This window comes from Pogona vitticeps, chromosome 1, assembly GCF_051106095.1.
Source record: "Pogona vitticeps strain Pit_001003342236 chromosome 1, PviZW2.1, whole genome shotgun sequence".
Classification (NCBI taxonomy): domain Eukaryota; kingdom Metazoa; phylum Chordata; class Lepidosauria; order Squamata; family Agamidae; genus Pogona; species Pogona vitticeps.
In genome coordinates, this window is record NC_135783.1 from 264,945,477 (window position 1) to 264,965,287 (window position 19,811).

General features: G+C 38.5%; 1 protein-coding gene across 7 annotated transcripts in view; it reads right to left on the bottom strand.

Moving 5' to 3' along the window:
- The window catches only part of SBF2 (SET binding factor 2), a 402,592-nt gene that overhangs the window by 80,386 nt on the left and 302,395 nt on the right, over positions 1-19,811 (bottom strand). For all 7 annotated transcript variants that reach the window (XM_020789925.3, XM_020789927.3, XM_020789926.3 and 4 more), the window contains one exon: positions 1,430-1,600. In XM_020789925.3, the coding sequence (XP_020645584.1) occupies positions 1,430-1,600 (171 nt within the window). The remainder of the gene's footprint in view (positions 1-1,429; positions 1,601-19,811) is intronic.

Genomic DNA, 19,811 nt, shown 5'->3' on the forward strand with positions numbered 1-19,811 from the left:
CACCTTACAGGGATGGTTCTAGATTCCCCCTTGCTTTTGTTCCCCCACAAAAGCTACACAGAACTCTGCTCAAGGAAGGTGCTTGTTGTTGTTGTTTTTTGTGGGCGGGGGGGGGGGGAAGAGGCAGGATATATTTACCTTTCTCCCAAATAGCCAACTGTAGTCAGCAGGGTTTCTCCACCTCTATGTAGCATTTGGTGTCAGGAGGGAACAGCTGCTCTAAAAAGGAGAACTGGAAAGTCCACTTTAGCCAACCTGGCTGCACTTGCCTAAATCTGGATCCAGTCCACAATGTGTACTACCAGTAGTTTTCCTGTTCTATTGCTTTTTCATATGCATAGTATTCCATAGACTATAAAAGGTATGCTCATGGCAGCATGAACCATAAGATGACAAGAGCCCACAATTACTTTCTCTAGAATTACCATGTACCTCATATTTTCAAGGCTTTATCATACTAGAGAGACGGAGACTAGAGTCATGCCTACAACTACCAATACAGTAGAATCCCCATTCCCACCCATAGCACTGTCTTATACATCTGTACTAGAGCATCTTTTTAATTTGTTCGTATTATTGCTGCTATTTTGTCAAAGCTGCATTTCTTTCTTCAAGACTACTGAATACCCATAAAAACAGTAAAAATCACTCCAGAATCTTGGGCAATCCAAGATGCTACAACACTACTATTCACACTCGTTGAAAAGCAGTCCTTACAATTACCTTGATCAGTGGATAACTGATGAAACAAAAAGGGAGTCAGTTTCTGATATTTTCCCTTGCATGATATCATTTTGTTAATGGAAGTGAGCAGAAGAGGGTATCCAACAGACTACCTTGACTGCTGCCACTGGAGTTGTCAACATTCAGGCTGCCCTTTTTTGTGCAAAACTTGCCATCCTGGCAATGCCGGCACAATATTGTGCAGCAATATTGGGCCATTTCCTGGGTTTTTGAATCATGGGTACAAAAGCACAAAATCCTATATACTTAAACCAGAGTTTTTTGTTTTTTTAAAAAAAGAAATGAATTTATTTGAATTCAGGTGAAACTAGGCATGCTAGGGAGGGCAGCCCAATTTTATTATTGGCTAAGCTTTATTATAATCGTGAATCATATCCACGAAGCCCAATTTTACACTTGTATTGAAAGACTAAACAAGAGATAAACAATATTATGTTTTAGACTAATTCTGCCAGACAACAAAAACGGAATTAGACATTTTATATGAATATAGATCAAAACTGAGGATTTTTATTTCCCCAATACAATGGTTGACACTCTGCTTCTTACACACACATCTGCCGTGATCACTAAATATGACAAAAGTACAAACAGCTACTTCCAGTATAGTTTTATAGAACCCAAATGTCACTGCACAGATTTAGCTTATTTGTTTCATTATTTATTTAATGGCTGTATTACTTACTTTCTGCTTTAGGTGTTGTGATTGATTGTCTTCCTTAGTTGAGAGATAGAGGGAACGAATTTGATTTTCTACATCACTATAAAAGGTTGTTTCCCAGAATTGCTGGTTAGCCCATATTGGGTGATCTTGTACACAGGTGTATGCAAACTGACTGACTCCAGGAGCTAGTTTCTGAAAGCACAATGATACATCATCATATTAATTTTAAAATAAAAAACCAAGCCTATATCCAGTTCTACCAAAACTAGAAAACATAAATAGAATTGATAGTTAAGAAAAAGTAATAGGTTTGACAGTTTAATTACTCAAGGTATACATGTACCCTCATTATGTTCATGGGTATATTCTCTTTTGTAGCCCATCTATAATTCTTCTTCTCTGGAGACGGTATCTCACCATGCCTTACTCTTGAGTCTAGATCATCTACTAGGAGCCTGTGAGTCAGTATGCAGGTGGAAAACTCAGAAGTGAGAATCCAGATATGTTAGAATCTTTTCAAGAATAGTTTTAAAGTACAAGGAAATAATTTAGTTACTACATGTGTCTATTATCCTTGCATAGCCTGTAGCCATAGATTTGTATATAGACAGAATTTTTAAAAAAGAGTTTGAGGTTAATTTTCAGAAGACTGAATGAAGTAATATTTCCAGAAACCATGACTGAGAACCAGTAGTATGTTGCAACTAGAATAGGCCCACTGAATCAGTGGGGATTCAGTAAACCAGCTCGTCCATAATTTCCACTGGTTCAATGGGCCTGCTCTAATTAGTTTACTACTGGATTTCAGTGAATGTCTTTGTTTTATATCAGAGGGAGTCCATCTGCAAAATCTTTAACCCACAAATGCTTCACTTACTTCTTGAAGCTTTAATTGTAACCTATGCTATGGCACTGACTATACCAATATACTGCAGAAGAGTTTTGCTGGATCAATTAATTCAGATCAATATTTTTGAATGTCTGATTGTTAAATCACTCAAAGTTTTGCAATATCATGCCTCTTCCCCAAACAATTTCAAGCCCTTCAAGATTCTAGAGCTTGCCCTGCTTAACATTTATATTCAGTTTTCCTGAGAACACCCTGTTGTTTCATTATGAGGACCGAGAAAATATGTTATTGAATACAACAAAACTGCAGCCAGCAGATGGCAATAGATTCCTATGAAAACCGCATGCCATTTCTCTAGTAGGACAGTCTAATAAAAACAGTGATGCTGAATGCTTTATTTGCCCAAAGAGTTTCAATGCCAACCTCTGGCCAACAGATCTATATTTTAAAATCTTAGATGTACAGAAATATCTGAAGTATGCATTTGGTTTCTTGCTCTACCATCTTCATAGAAACTCCATGCTCCTCCATTAGCCCTGTACTACAACCCTGTAAATTCATTAGCCTACAATGACACCTAAACTCACTGTCTCTGTGTTAGCTTCTTGAGAGGCTTACATACGGGGCCAAATTTGTCATGGAACATATGAGAAGAATGAAAGCAATATATTTCACACACCTGTAACTTCATGGTTTTAGAGCTAATACACTGAAGCTGACACCTAATAAGAAGTTGAAGTTGTTAGAAGACAACATGCATCTAAGTGGGGTCGATAACCTGCTCTTGTTATGCCCCCACCTTCTTAAATATCGATCTTGCAGTCTGAGAGTACTACCAAATCTGGCCTCATCTTAGTAGCTCAAATAGCCTCATTAGTTTAAAAAAAAAAACTTTATTGAAGAACATAGAAAACAACAATCAAAATAAAAAATAACAGTACAGGTCTTTTCACAAGAAAGGATCATAGTACAAATTGAGAAACACATATTCATATATAGCCACACACTGTAAATCACAGCCAGATTAGAATATTGTACCAAAGACTCGTATGAGAGGCTGATGTCTCCCAGCCTCTCATACCAAGTATTGTTATTGTTGTTAACAAATTTGATAAAAGAAAACCATGTGTCAAAACATTATCTTGGTAGTCTGCTTGTTTAATTAAGCTGATCTGGTGAATTAATTTTTCCACCAGGACAATATGGCACATTTTATTTCTTCAGGCTTGCAAAGTTAAATTACAAGTTCCCTTCCAGATTGCCACAATTTCCTAATGCGCAGACATGCAGAAGACAATCCATTGCTTATAATTAGCCATCCATTATTGTCTGAAAATAAGGACAGAAGAGCTAGCTCTGGTGACCCTTTTAGATTTTTTTGCCTTGATTAATTTGATTTCTGTGAAAAACCTGGAACAGAAGAAATGAATTAAAGGACATACTCTGCATATATGATAATGCATACCCACATTTTCTCCAAGTTGAACTAATTTCTTCATTGATATAGCTTAAATGAAGAAGTATAAAATACCACCTGTACAGAAAGAAGCTTAATAGAATGTTCCTTAATTTTGAAAGTGATTGATTTCAGTGTAGCTTTGTTCCTGAAAGCATATCATTTTTCATAATATATGGTTATCCTTAACTTGCTTTCCCAAACCAGATTGAGACCTAATTTACAGCTACAGCCAGACTCAATTAGTATTTTATACCATTTTGAAGCCAGACCCCTGGTTGTTTTAAATACAGCAATGTTTTAAATACAGTTGATTATTTAGTGATACCCAATGTGCAGTAGTAGATAGTGTAATGAACTAGAATTCAGGAGACCTTAATGTGAATCCCTGTTTGACCATGGAAACTTTCTGGGTAATGGAACTGGTAAAACCACTCCTTAAATATATCACTTACTTTGAAAACTCTATCAGGGTTGCCATGACATATACACAATTGCCTAGTGACCCTGCACCTTCATGACATGAATGGAAGAAAAATGAAAAAATGGGCCATGTGTCAGATGTACTTTGAACTGGATTCCTGCCCTGAGGAGAGGGTTGGATTTGATGGCCTTATAGGCTTCCTTCCAAATCCAGTATTCTGTGATCCTATGATTTGAAACTAGGAGGGTGAGATAATACTTGATCTATCAGTTGCTCCCCAAGTTTTGGACCAGAGCTATTATAGAAACCTCTTTATCAGTATAAATTACAGTATTTCCAAAGTTTAAATTTTTCTATATCATAAAAATAAGACATGGTTGAGGAAGTGTGTCAGTGAGGATGGGGCAAAGAACAACTTATTTTGCCAGTCTTTCCAAATTTTTACTGCATTCCAAAGGAACATATTGGTTATCATAAAAGCCCTCTCCATTTTGCCAAATCTCCAGATCTCACTTCCAGTGACAGCCATGTGGGAGGTTGGGAGCCAACAAATAATTGTTTTATCTGGAATGCTACAATAATAGATTCTAAAATTTGGTACCCTTCAATCCTCTACTTTTTTATCATGAAGAAGTAGACAAGTAATAATCTGTGCGCGCACATCATACAGAAGCAAAACAAAAGAAAAACAATAAAAACAAAACAAAAAAGAGACAAAAATATTGTTGCATCTTTAAAGACTAATACCTATACTTTAATGTGAGCTTTTGTGCTTGAAGTCCACTTTCTCAGGCAGTTTTTGATTATGGAAATTCATTATATGAGATAATATCAGCGTCTTGGATCTACAGATAAAATTCATATAGTCTGCCAGTATTTAAGGGCCACATCTGATATATCTGTAGGCAAAATGTGAAAGAGATAACTGAATCTAGGTAGAACTGACATCATAATTGCTGCTATATGCTCCAATAATGACAGATGAAATGTCTGCCACTGTATGAATGTTTGTGTACTAGATGTAATAGTGATTTATAGTTTGAGATATGAACCTGAGTCAAGTGAGATGGTACCATGGAATGCTATCCATCAACTTTGGCATGTGTGCCTCCCCTCGACAAGATAATCTGGCCACAATTACTTGTGTTTTTTGGGGTAATACGTTATTTAGATTACTACAGTAAATTGTACATATGTAGAGAAAGCTAAGTTTCAGTTTGGCGAGTGGGAATTTGGAACATATCTCTACTCTTGAAACAGTTTAATTTGCTCCTGCTCAGTTGCTCAGCCTAATTTAAGGTTCTGATTTAACAGCTTATGATCAAGATACCTGCTTCTTTTCATTCCATCCTGTTTTTCAGCACAAGCTAAAGATGAAGTTGCATTCTTGCTTTAGTTTAATAATAGGCTCACTCTAATGGCAAAAGGAGCAGCCAGTTTCAGTAACAGAACCTTGTGACCCAAGAGTCCTAATTCAGAGACGTCTGCTCCATGCTCCAAATGTGAATTTCTCATACTACCCCTGATCTACATGAGACCATACATCCCATTTTTTTCTATAGGGGATAATACCCAGTTATTTTATATACAAAGAAGAAAATGGCAGCAAGGCTATACTCATTCAGTTTCGGCACACGGACCAGGGCATATTGGTGGAGAGGGACTTGTATAAACCAGAATTAATACAATGTACTTGTGATGCACAACAAAAGATATTTGAAGAAAAGCCTGTGAAAATATGGAACCAGGTGCATGGTCACTCTGAATATTAAGTCCATAATGGCGGAACTGGCATCAATGGGATACATTCAATTGTGAGTCCCAAGTATACACACTGATTCCAGTGAGGAATATGGCAAAGAATCTTGGTCTAAGATATGCACACAAAATAATTTACTAGGGGCCCAATTAAATCAAATGAAGCACTGGTTTCAAAAAGAAGAGATTTAAGTATTTGCCTAACTCTCCCATTAATTTCAGTGTAACTCAAAAGTGCTTCATTTGGTTGGCCTGTGTCCATTATTTTCATAATCTGACTAAACACTCCTAATACAGTCTTAACAATGAATGCACAGATTTCTCCAGGGTAATATGTGGTACAAATGTTTAATTTTGAGCTTTAAGTAGAGGATCAAATTGCCTCTTCTTTACAAATGTACAAAAGCAACACAGGGGGCATTTTTGCCACAGCCATTTTTGATGCCAAGTTATAAAACCTCAACAGGGAACATCCTAGAAATTCTGACAGCACTTCATAACTATCATAGTATGAATGGCGCCACTATAATATGTGTAATCAAGGAGGATTTTGTGTGCCAATTTCAACATGATTAAATGGGTAAAATATTGAAACTAAAGACTACCTGTGACCATACACATATATGCAAAGCATTTTGATAAGGAAAATAGCTCCTAGCTGAAACTATGGTTAGAACTAACATCAATATTAAGAGCAAACATGTATATCCATAAGACGTTTTCACCCTTGTAAACTGCTAAAGCATCTAAAATCAGAGACTATTAGTTCTTCAGCAAGGTGCACAGCATGTCATCCAGATCTATAGAAATAGATTTTATTTATTTAAAAAAAATGACCATCCTGTACAATTATTGACATTAGGGTGGTATACAAATATAATTAATACAATAAAATATAAAAATGCAATTAAAACAGGGAAAAACTGATTTACATATAGTAATAATGATAATCATGTGCCATCAAGTCAATTTTGACTTTTGGTGACCCTTTTCAGCGCTTTCCAGGTAGAGAATACTCAGAGGTGGTTTACCATCCCTTTCTTCTGGGGGCGCCCTGGGAATGTGCAGCTTGCCCAAGGCCACACAGACTGGCTTTACTCCCAGGATACATAGTTAGGAATCAAACTCTCAACCTCTAGCTCCACAGCCAGACACCTAAACCACTGGGTTATCCAGCCAGTTCCAATTTACACATATATGCATAAATATTTATCTGAGCGTACACACACAAGCCATGTTTGGCAATCAGAACACTTGCCTCTGAATATTTCGTGGCAGTACATCTGGACAGGATGGTCCACAGAAGTGATGGGAGAGGACAGCACTCATCTGCTTTCCTAGATATGTATTATGCTGTGCATAGGCAGTTGCTCTGTGCTGAAATTGAGATGGGGATACTGGAGGCAGGTTGGCTATGGAAGCAACAGGTGATTACTGATCGGACCATCAAAATACCATCAACAGACAATTCTGTTTTGGGTCTTCTATTTCTTAGCTGAAGGTTCAGATTCAAGCACCGAACTTCTGTCGAATGTTATATTCAAAATAATCAGTAAGTTTTCTTCTCATTTTGCTTAGCAGAATTCATAGAAGAGGATATGACTATTTATTAATCAGGGATGGGGACTTGAGTCATGGAGCTTGCTGCCAAGTTGGACTTAAGTTGCACGGTCAACTTGACTCGGGTTTTTTTTCCCCAATGACTTGGACTCGACTTGCGACTTGGAACCCAACTAACTAACCAATCCTTCCTCTTTTTTTCTGGATAAAAAAGCTTGTTTTGAATAGGGACTTGGAGCTTAAGACTTGGGACTTGTTTTTTTATTTCTAAAGAATGAAGAGACAATCGACCATATTACAGATAGTAAATATAAAGGTATTCCCCACATTTCTCCAACTCACATATATACCATTCCCCGTCACCATTTAAAGAAATATTAACTGACAATCTAAATTTCTTTTCAAACCACATGTCTCAAAGTCTATTTTGTCTGCATATTTTAATAATGGCTTCCAATTTTTCGTGAATTTACTATGGCTTATTTCTCCTCTATGTAATCTAACTTTATTGGTCATTTTTTTCATCAGCAATGTATGCCATATTTTACTTGTGAATGCTTGCAATGAGAGATCTTGGTTTTTCCCCAATTTTTAGCTATTTCAGATCTTGCGGTGCCTATAAGATTTGCAACTACTTCTTTATATTGTAGTTTCTCATTTTCCCCTGTGAATAATGAAAATAACATTAATGTTTCATTAATATCTATTTTTTGATTAGTCAGTGTTTCTGTCCATCTAACTACCTCCTGCCAAAAAGTTTCTATTTTGGGGCAAGAGATCCACATATGTTCCAGAGTTCCTTTTTGTCCACAGTTCCTCCAACATTTATCAGATATATCTTTATTAATTCTACAGTATGTAGTTTTGAAGGGTATAGATGCCACCGATGCACTACCTTTAGAACCATTTCTTTTGCACTTGCTGATATAGATTTATATGGGTATTTTTTCCAGATTCCTGTCCAAATTTCCTCAGGTATATTAATATTTAAATTTGTTTCCCACACTGTTTTAGATCCGCCACCTTTTCCATATTCTTTCTCAATAATGCTTTTATATATTAGTGAGGTTAGTCCTCTCTTTTTATTTTTATCTTTTTGTATACAATATTGTTCAAATTCAGTTAATGTTGTTAGAAAGCCAGTTTTTTGTTGTAAGTGAGTAGCGAAACTTCTTACAGTGGGGTCTCGACTTACGAACGACCCTACTTGCAAACAATTCAACTTACGAACCCGCCCTATAGGGGAAATAAGGACTCGACATACGAACTTCCCTCGAGTTACGAACAGGAAAAAAAGTGCCCCTCCCTCCCCTTAGAGGCTTCTGGAGGGGAAAAAAGGGTCAGAAACTTGAAAATAAATAAAAGAAAGTCACTTACCAGGCCTTGGTAGCCCCCAAATAGCAGGAAAAAGAGCAGGAAACAGCTAAAAGCCCACACCAGAAGGGAGCCTGGCAGCCATTTTGTGCTTCCCCCCCTTCCTGCACCCTCCTCTCCCCGCCTATCAGCTGTTCGGCTGGCTCTGAAGAGGCTTGGGGAGGCTTCGTCAGTACCTAAAAAGCCTGCCTATGTGTCTTTGTGCTGAAAAAATCAGCATAACATGCTTTAAAACATGGTTTAAAATTGGCTTCGTTGAAAAAAAAAAGATTTCTAAAGTGCTTTGCAAACTGTTCCCTGCCTTCCTCCTCGTTTCCTGAACCTAAGGGGAAAAAAGAAAAAATATCCCCCTCTAGTGGCAGAAGGCGGAATAGCAGCTTCACATTAGTTTCTATGGACGGAAAAGAGCAGATACAGATTAAATGGTTTTCAATGCATTCCTATGGGAAATGCAGATTCGACCTACAAACTTTTTGACCTAAGAACCACCTTCCAATATGGATTAAGTTCGTAAGTCGAGACCCCACTGTATTTGATTTATTTGTAGCCAATTGCTTTTTATTTGCTTTGTTTTCTCTTCCATTTGCCTGATAGTAATTGGTTCCCCCGAACTGAATAAGTCATTAAATCTATATATTCAAATTTGCTTCCATTCCTTAAATTGTGCATATTTCTCTTTAGACTTAAAATCTGGGAGATCCATGAGGGGACATAAAGGGGATACTGGGGGGCCAATGTTTTACTATGTTTTCTCCATATCCTTAATGTTTCAGAAATGAATGGGTTCTGTATTTGTTCTCCTTTTCCAATTTTTTTAGTAGTGTAAATATATTTGTTTACTATGCCCGTTTTCATTTCACTTTCCATTTTGACTCAATCAGAATTTTTACAAGTCTCATCAATTTGTATGCGTTTAATAATTTGGTTTATTTGTAAAGCTTCGTAATATTTTTGAAGCTGTGGTATCCCTAATCCCCCCTTTTGAAGACTTGGGACTTGGTACAAAAGATTCGAATTCAGAGGAAGCTGCCTTTGTAGGATTGCAGTAGGGCATCTCCTAGAGAGTCATTCCCAACTTCTGCCCTGTTGTACCATGTTCCCCTGAAAACAAGACAGGGTCTTATATTAATTTTTGCTCCAAAAAACACATTAGGGCTTATTTTCAAGGGATGTTTTATTTTTTTTTCATGTACAACAATCTACATTTATTCAAATACAATCATGTCATTTTCTTCTGGTTGCTGCACAATGGTGGAGGGTGGGGTTTCACTTAACTGGGACTTATTTTTGGGGTAGGGCTTATATTATGAGCAGCCTGAAAAATCATACTAGGTCTTGTTTTCAGGTTAGGTCTTATTTTTGGGGAAACAGGGTAGTTGGTCCTTCCAGTGAACATGTTGATGTTTGGTTGACCCCATGTGTAGAATGTCCTGTCAAGAAGATAGTGATAGGTTTCCCAGTCAGGTACATCTCTGTAAACTCTGCTCAACAGGCCTGCTAGATGGTTCAACACCCCTGGCATGTGCACTGTAAGAAATTTCACAAGTTTTGCACCAGTGCTACAGGCACAGCATCAGGTCTCTATCTTCCTGGACTTGTCACCTCTCTGTTTGCTTGTGTACCACACCATTATAGAGTGGCTGGAGGCAAGATGCGCTATGGAAACAAGTTAGTACTCTGTGAAAGGCTTTGTAATGTAACTTTCATCCCTGCTAGTGCTGTGTAAATAGATTGTTGTTGTTATGGGCCATCAACTTGAAAATGACTTACAGCAACCCTAATAGGGCTTTACTGGTTTTTGAAATCTAAGTATGTGGACAGGATCTTTGGAGAAGTGGATCCTCACCCTTCCTGACTTAAAAAAACAACTATAGTGGGTAGGAGTGGTGAATGCCTCCCTGCAGCAGGGTATGATTCCAGCACGCTTAAAAGAGGCAATAATAAGATGACTCCTGAAAAAGCCAATATTGAATCTCATCATTACTGCCCAGTCTCCAATGTTCCATTCCTGGGGGAGGTGTTTGAGTGTGTGATCGCTAGCTTCTCAGCTCCAAGGATTTCTGGATGAGATGGATTATCTAGATCCAGGTCAATCTGCATTCTGGTTAAATTATGGGATGGTGTCTGCTTTAGTCAACTTGGAGGATAACCTATGTGAGGAACTGGATGTGCAAGTGTGTCCCTGTTGGTTCTGCTAGATCTGTCAATGGCTTTCTGTACCATTGTTCATGGTAATCTCCTGGGCTGTCTCTCAGGGATGGGACTTGGAGGTGCTCTTTGAAAGTGGCTCCAGTATTCCTGGAGGAGACAGCTCAGAAAGTGATGCTAGGGAAATCCTTTTTGACACCTTGGCATTCTTCTAGGTCTGTTTTACCTCTCATGGTATTAGACATATTTATGAAATTGCTAAAATAGAGGTTTTCTGGCGTTTTGGGGTTTGGTATCACCAGAATGCAGATTATATCCAACTCTATATCGCCTTTCCCTCTAAATCCAAGATTTCAGTTCTAAATCTGTGTGTGGTGTCGGTAATGGATGAGGGTGAATAAACTGAAGCTTAATCCAGACAAAACAGAGGTGCTCCTAGTCAGATGTAAAGCAGGAAACAGATTCAGCCGATGTTAGATGAGGGTTACACTCCCCTGAAAACACAGATTCACAGTTTGGATGTGCTCCTGGATTTATCTCTAAATCCATATGCCTAGGTTTCAGGGGTGGACATGATTGAATTTGCAAAGTTAGAATTTGTGTACCCGCTATCCTTGTTCCTTGAGACATGTAATTCGGGCACAATGACACATGGTTTAGTTACATTCCACTGGGATTACTATAATTCATTCTATGTGAGGCTGCCTCTGCAAAGTGTTTGGAAAGTTTAGGGGGTCGAAAATAACTACAGCCCGATTTTTAACTAAGGTTGATTACAGGGTACATATAACTCTCCTGTTGCAGTAGGTCCACAGGCTGCTACTCCATTTCTGGGCAAAATTTAAAGTGCTGGTTGAACCTATAAAGCCCTTAACAATTTGGATCTAAGGTATTTGAGGAACTGCATCTCAAGTTTTAAGATAATCTGGGGAGGCATTTCTGTTGGCCCTGACACCCTCGCAGATAAGGCTTTCTCTGTTGCTGTTCCCAACCCAAACAACTCCTTCCCCTGAGAGAGCAGACTGCCCCCCTCTTGGCTGCCCTTCTACTGGCAGGCAAAAACATTTATCTTCAATCAGGCTTTCTCCCCCAGTGCTTATGAGGAGGCTTTAAAAATGGGACTGTTATGTCTTTTTATTTTCTTAATGTGTCTTTGAACTGGTGGAATGTCAGTAGCATTCCAGTCTTGGAGATCTGTACTGATGCTGATTGGCCAATGGTGAATACCAACACTGATAGTAACAAGGAGACCTTCACTGATGACAGTATTGATGACTGCTGCGGTGTCAAGGGCTTTCCGACTGATTGTAATATTCTTTGTTTTACTATAAATATTATATTGGTAGCCACCCAGAGTGGTCGACCAGACCAGATGGGCGGGGTATAAATAAATAAATAAATAAATAAATAAATAAATAAATAAATAAATAAATAAATAAATAAATAAATAAATAAATAAATAAATAAATAAATAAATAAATACATACATACATACATACATACATACATACATACATACATACATACATACATACATACATACATAAATTTAAGAAGGTCTCCATACTGGAGTTGCTGCCAGGACTGAGACATCAACATGATCAGTAGTGTGTGGCTGGGTCAGCAAAGCTGATGGTCCTTCTTCTTGGATTTTCACCCTCTGATATTGAGCCAAACAAAGGCCCATCAAGACAGACATCAGGAAAGACTTGCTGCAAAATTTCCCTTGGTGGCAGGCAAGTGAGGAATTTCTTGTATCTCCTCTGACAGAACTCTTAAAACTGTTCTTGTTGAATGAACCTCTTCTTTGCAGACTGATGAGAAAGCTGGTTTCTTCTCAACTTAACCACCTTTTTCTTTAATGCTGAAGTGGCTAACATTGATGTCAACTTGTTCCACTGAGTTTAACCTGATATTGAAAACATTGGTGATGATGTGGGGTTTAGTCAGGTCACTGAAGTAGCAACTATGGCGGATAGAAGCAATGCCCAACAAATGGACTCCATGGTGGACTCTGTGGTAGTAATGGCTTTAGATATTGTAGTGGCCCAGCCTTCTCAAATAGACATGACTTCAGCTGAGCACTCCTATTTCTTGTTTGAGAAGACCAACCCAAACAAATCTTGCAAGAATGTAAATCTGAGTCAAAAAAGGCATTTGTTGTGGAGGTTGGAGACGGGAATTTTCCTATGATACTCCATATGCAACTTAAAAGAAAATCTCAGGGGCTGTAAACCCTGAGGAAGAAAAAAACATTCTGCAAGTAACTTTTTAAAAAGGTAACAACAAGAGCAACAACAATTAAATAAACTATAAACAAGAAAAGTAGTCTCTATTGATTAAAAAGTGAATACTCTCAGGAAAGGATAACTCAAGATATAACCACTCTGGAAGATGAAACAAAATTGAGGGAAGTGTGGATTGTGTTCTGTAGAAGAGGTAGTGGACTAGTCATCAAAAGCTCTGTCTCTGAGGATTCTGAAAGGGGAAGCTCTGTACAAGTGCAGACCCATCAGTATGAATGCACAGAGACCATGAGGAAGAACACAAGATGTCATAAGGAGTCCTCCATAATAACATCTGAATAAATTATTGGCTTTTTCCCTACAGTACAACACCCACTCCATTAGACCTATCAGCGGGAAACAAAGAAAGAAGTGTCTGTGACTCATATATATTTATTCTTTCCTGTATAAGGAAGCAACAAGGAGGAGGCAGAGCAGGGAAGCCTGGGACACTGCCTTTGAGTGGGTGCCTGCAGGAGGAGGCTGGGAAGCTCAGCCAGGGTGCCCATGGAACACCTGTGCTTCTTAAGAATGAACCCTTATGAGCCATTGAAATGGTGGTTCTTGCCCATCTCTATTATCAGTGCTGGGTAGGGCCAGTGGGAATTGCAATTTAACAACATCTAGAACCTTACAACTTGCCTATCATATCTTACATGACACACAACACATCACAAAATAGGTGGGAAATAAATAAATAAATAAATAAATAAATAAATAAATAAATAAATAATAAGCAATTCAGAAGGAAATGGTAAACTACTTCTGAGCATTCTGTACCTGAAAAACTCTGGAAAGGGTCATCATAAGTCAGAACTGACTTGACGGCACATAATTATTATTACAGTGGTGCCCTGCATAACGGGCGCCCCATTTAACGACGAATCCGCATAGCGATTAAGTTTCTGCGAACGCAAAAACGATTGCATTGCAATTTTTAAATGGGAAAACATCGCTTTGCGATGATCGCTAAGCTGTTTTGCTTACTGATTTTCGCATAGCGATCTTTTTTAAACAGCTGATCAGTGGTTCCAAAATGGCCACCAGGTTTAAAAAAATGGCCTCCCGCTGTGTTTCCTCGCTTACTGGGCAGCGAAAATGGCAGCCGTATGGAGGATTTTCGCATAACGGTGAGTTTTAAGCCCAAAGGAATGCATTAAACAGGTTTTAATGCATTCCTATAGGCTTTTTGGTTCCGTATAGCGACGATTCCACATAGCGATGATTTTTCCTCAAAAGACACTTGTTGGCTACATCCCAAAGTGCATTTACAAAACAAGTGCTTTAGTGAAACCAACTTTTTGAGGCTCTTGTTTAAGACAAATATGTCAATTTTGCCATTAGTATGTTCCTTTTATAGAAACGATTTTTGAGTTGTCCTAATGAAGTATAGCCTTACTCATGCAGCATGTTCCTCAGAAATAAATGTACACAAGTTCAAAACAAAATGACTTGCTTGGGGAATAAATACGGAATCATGGGTGGAGTGGGGTGTAGAAGTGTAAACAATATCTTAATTATTTCACTAATCCCAAGGGCTAGATTTATAAAATATTTCACATTGTTTGAATTTTAGTCTCAAACTGAATACAAACTGGGATGTTTCCTAGAAAGGAAATATATATACTACTGAGAAATGAAACAAATGTTCTCCAAATCCTACATTTAGAATATTTCATTAAACTTAGATAAACTTTTCACATTTGGGGTGGGTGGGTTGTAGAATTATCTGCAAGTGTTCTGTTATATAATTTAATACCACATTTTAGTCTCTTGTCCTCTTAGATTTTTTTGACGTGAAGATAGCTAAAGTCAGTCATCATGACAAAGGTAATCATTCTCAATGCACTTATATCGGTCATATACACTTTTATCAAGTCTAGGGAGTACAGACCATACACAGGTCTCCTTCAAGAGAGAGAAACACTCAGGGACAGTTCCTCCTACTTTTTGGCATCTGCTACCTGAGTAGTTTTATTCTGTTAAATGGCAGGTCTGGCCTTAATAGTACTGTATATGAATCTAGTGATATGCATTTTTAGAATCAAGTTTTTTTTTATTCCATTCCTTCAAAGTGCACAAGTTCCTAAGCACAATCATGTGATTGATCCCAAAGTACACCCCTTTAAAAGCAATAAGGCTTAAGTTAATCAAAAGTAACTTGTCTTGTTAAAAAATTCCATTCCGTTGAGTTGAATTTTCAGAACAATTCTGGACATGTTATGTGCAGATTCTCTGTCTTCAATTGAATGTATTCCCTAGTTAAGTATGTTCAAGATTGCAGAATTGTCCTAAATCTTTATTCAGAATCTTAGTAGGCTCAATAAATCAGAACTGCATTAGGTTCAATGGGATGACTTAAATCACAGTCTACATCAGGCTTGTCCAACCTGCGGCCCGAGGGCCGCATGCGGCCCAGGTCAGCTCATAATGCGGCCCAGTGCAATTTTTTTTTAAAAAAGAAATTCTAAAGTTTCAAGTTACACTGCCGGCACTTGTGGCCAGAATGTGGCTGGGGCACGGAACAATGGGGGGGGGGAGAGGGAAGGAAGGAAGGAGTGGGAGGGGAGGGGAGAGAGGCACTGTGTGACTGCATTGCGCCGTCCCCGTCAATAGGTGGACCCCCTCCAGGCCCCATAATGCCACCGGAATTGAAGCTGGCAGCCTCTGCTGTCTGAGATCGCAGCTGCTGTTAAGCGTGCTTGGAGCGGGGCTGTGGAGGATGGCTAGGGCTGCCCCCCCATGCAGCCCAAACCAAACTTTCATCTTCTAATGTGGCCCAGGGAAGGTGAAAGGTTGGACACCCCTGGTCTACATATTTTATACGACATATTTCAGATAAATTTAGTTTTGTTTGGCCACTGGTCCCATCACCTCCTGGCAAATAGAAGGGTAAGAAGATATGGAGACAATGACAGATCTTACTTTCTTGGGCTCCATTATCACTGCAGATGGTGACAGCAGCCACAAAATTAAAAGACGCCTGCTTCTTGGGAGGAAAGTGATGAGAAACCTAGACAGCATCTTAAAAAGCAGAGACATCACTTTACCGACAAAGGTCTGCACAGTCAAAGCTATGTCTTTTCCAGTAGCGATGTATGGAAGTGAGAACTGGACCATAAAGAAGGCTGACTGTCGAAGAATTGATGCTTTTGAATTGTGGTGCTGGAGGAGACTCTGAGAGTTCCCTGGACTGCAAAGAGAACAAACCCATCCATTCTGAAGGAAATCAACCTTGAATGCTCACTGGAAGAACAGATCCTGAAACTGAGGCTTCAATACTTTGGCCATATCATGAGAAATCTCCTTGGAAAAGACCCATATGTTGGGAAAGTGTGAAGGCAAGAGAAGGGGATGACAGAGGATAAGATGGTTGGACAGTGTCACTGAAGCCACCAACATGAATTTGACCCAATTCCGGGAGGCAGTGGAAGACAGGAGGGCCTGGCATGCTCTGGTCCATGGGGTCACAAAGAGTTGGATTCAACTTAACGACTAAACAACAAATACCGAAGTATTTTTTTATCCTTATATTTGTTTGGAAGGTGAGCTGGGTTAACAGAAACCCATGTTGTCAAAATTCAGCCTTCTCAAAACTTCTTAAAATGCCACTGCTCAAATTTAACCATTACATTGCATATAGAACATCCTCCTTTACAACACATTCTCATTCTTTCCTTCACAGAGTACAATGTTTTTCACCTTTGCCTTAATCCTGTTCCTTCCTATCATTCCTCCACTGTTGTTAGCCACTCAGTCTCACCTGTTTTCTTAAAAGACCAGGTCAGTTTTTCACTATTGTCCTTTATTAATGGATCTTCTTCCAATGCAAGAGAATAATGCAGTCTCTTTTCTTAAACTCTTCCCAGAATCTATTTATGTTGTGATTGAGCTTCTGGCTGCTTATCCCTGAACAAACCACACAAACCTTACATTATCCTCTTCTATTCACTCTCTCACTTTGTTGTTTATCCTGTACTTGCAATGTATTACTGTCCTAATGCACATTCTGTGATTTTGATGCCAACTGAACAGAAAACAAACATGCCTTAAAATGTTTTTAGTTCATCATAACTCTTTGACATTAACCTGACTCACCACTGCTTCTTGCCCTTAGGAGAGGCAGGTTAGAAACTTGTTCATAAGGCAAGAACTCTTTGTTAAACCTACAGTAATAGACTCTTAACATCACAGATGTTACAAAGATGTATGAGATAGGGGCCAGATATCTCCTTTTCAGGAAATGGCATAGCTGCCACAAGTTTTAGCAAGGAAACATGCTTCTGCCACAACTAGGCATAGTAGGAACAATCCTAGTTTCAGAAGCACTCCCAAATTGCAGAGCTGATTCTTAAAGGTGACAACAACCTCATCTAAGAGCCTGTATACCTAGCACTGATTCAACTTTTAATTTTTTTATTTTGCCAAAAATCTTCGTCTTCTTTAAGCATTAACAACTGGCCAATGACTGATCTCAGACATTCATTTAAGATCTCCACAGGCTCCCCTTAATCCAAAGGAAAGCAGAGGGAGCTGGATGTTATTGATGCATTTGTACCATACCACACACCAAATCTCCAGGCAACGTTCCCAGAGGTTCATAACAGCTTCATGCAGAGGTTCATATATACAAATCTAGGATAACAGGGTGGAGTGCAAAATAGATCACCATGTAACTTCATTGACCTCATTCAAATCTATGATGAAAAGTAATAGCCCCCCAGCATCATCTGGCATCTGCTTTCCAGACGGAATTGGAGTAACTACAAAACAGTGCCCAAAACCATATCCTGCTCAGGTGATCTAGAAGGATATTATTTTGTATTGCATTGAAAATAATTTGGGAAAAAGAATCAACAGGAATACACTTCCTTGACCACTTCCCACCAGAGGGCAACACAAGTTGTCCTGTTCCCAAAGCAGGTCAGAATGTAGATTTTAGAAAGAAAAAGGAATGTATTCTAGACACAGAAGTATTCTTAGCATAAATATGTGCATACATTCAATATGCAACAAATTGCTACAGCATTCTTTTAACAAGAAATACTGGAAAATTAACAAAGCAGGCCATCTTAAATCATAAAGGCAGAAAACATTGTATCCCAAGTATAATTGCTTGTTATTTGTATTTTAAACAAATTCCAACTGTATTACTAATGGTAAATAGAAACATTGTTTTCTGCCCTAGAGGTTAAAGTTGTTTGCTTCTCCAGGACATTACTACACACAATGAAGAGTGCGCCTCTTGATTTAGATGAATCACACTCTTTTGATTACTTATGTCTAAGTAATATAAAATTAAGCAAAGAGAAGATACGAGTGATGCTCATTGCTGGGGGACTGTAAGGTATTTTTCAGGCCACAAGTATGCATTCGATGTACTGACTTGTTGCCCATGAATTTAATGCTGACGGCTACCAAGCCTGTGGAAATCTTCAGTCACATCCTGTCTTCTCAGGTTTTGTATGTGCCTAGTCATTGGGTATTAACTACTGGAATTTTACTGGACATCACAAGAGCCACAATATGTTGTAAACATAGTATTTTCTTGTTATTTTAATTTTGTGTGTGTATTACCTCTAAACAAAAAGTTTTGATACAAACAGGCTTCATCATCCTGACAAAGACTTTTTGGATTACCGAGTTAACCTGCAGTTTTACCAACTACTATATAGCATTTTGTATTAATATTAATATTTGAATAATAGAAAATTTCAATAATTTCAGGCCAGTTACCTTTATTGAATTTATTAGAACAGAACAAGCTTTATACTTTAAAAGCATAGGTCACCACAATATCAACAGCAACACAAAACTGCATTGACCCCATGACATACTGTATTTTTCTGTGTATAATATGCCCCTACGTATAAGACACACACCCACTTTTCTAACCCAGATTCTTTTTCTTTGCAAGAAAGTGAAGGCAGAAGGCAGGTATCAAAGCACTTTGATTCCTGCTTTCCCCCTCCACTTTCTAGAGAGAAAAGTAGAGAGGGAAAGCACTTTCTTGCGAGGAAAGTGGAGGGGGAAAGCACTTTAGAAAGTGCTTTCCTCCTCCAGTTTCTTTGGAAGAAAGTGGAGGGGGAAAGCAGGAAACATCAAAGCGATTCATCAAGGTGATTCCTGCTTTCCTCCTCCACTTTCTAGCAAGGAAAGTGGAGGGGGAAAGCACCTTATTCACAAGAAAGCAAGAAAGCACTTGCAAGGAAAGTGCTTTCCCCTTCCACGTTCTTTGCAAAAAGTGGAGGGGGAAAGCAGGAATCAAAGCGCTTTGATCCCTCTCCCTTCCTTACTTCCATGTATAAGACAACCCTAAAATTTTAATCTAAATATTTTAGAGAAAAGTATCATCTTATACCCGGAAAAATCCCTTCTTTCTTAGGATTTTTGATTCTAGGTATGTATTTTCTTTGCTGCCAAAGCAATTTTTTCTACTCGATAGGTAGCAGTTACATCCCTACCCAAAAGCAGTGTACAAAGTTGAGCTGGAGGTGGTCTATCACACATGAATCTGAGAATGCCAGCATGAAGTTGACTTCTGGGGC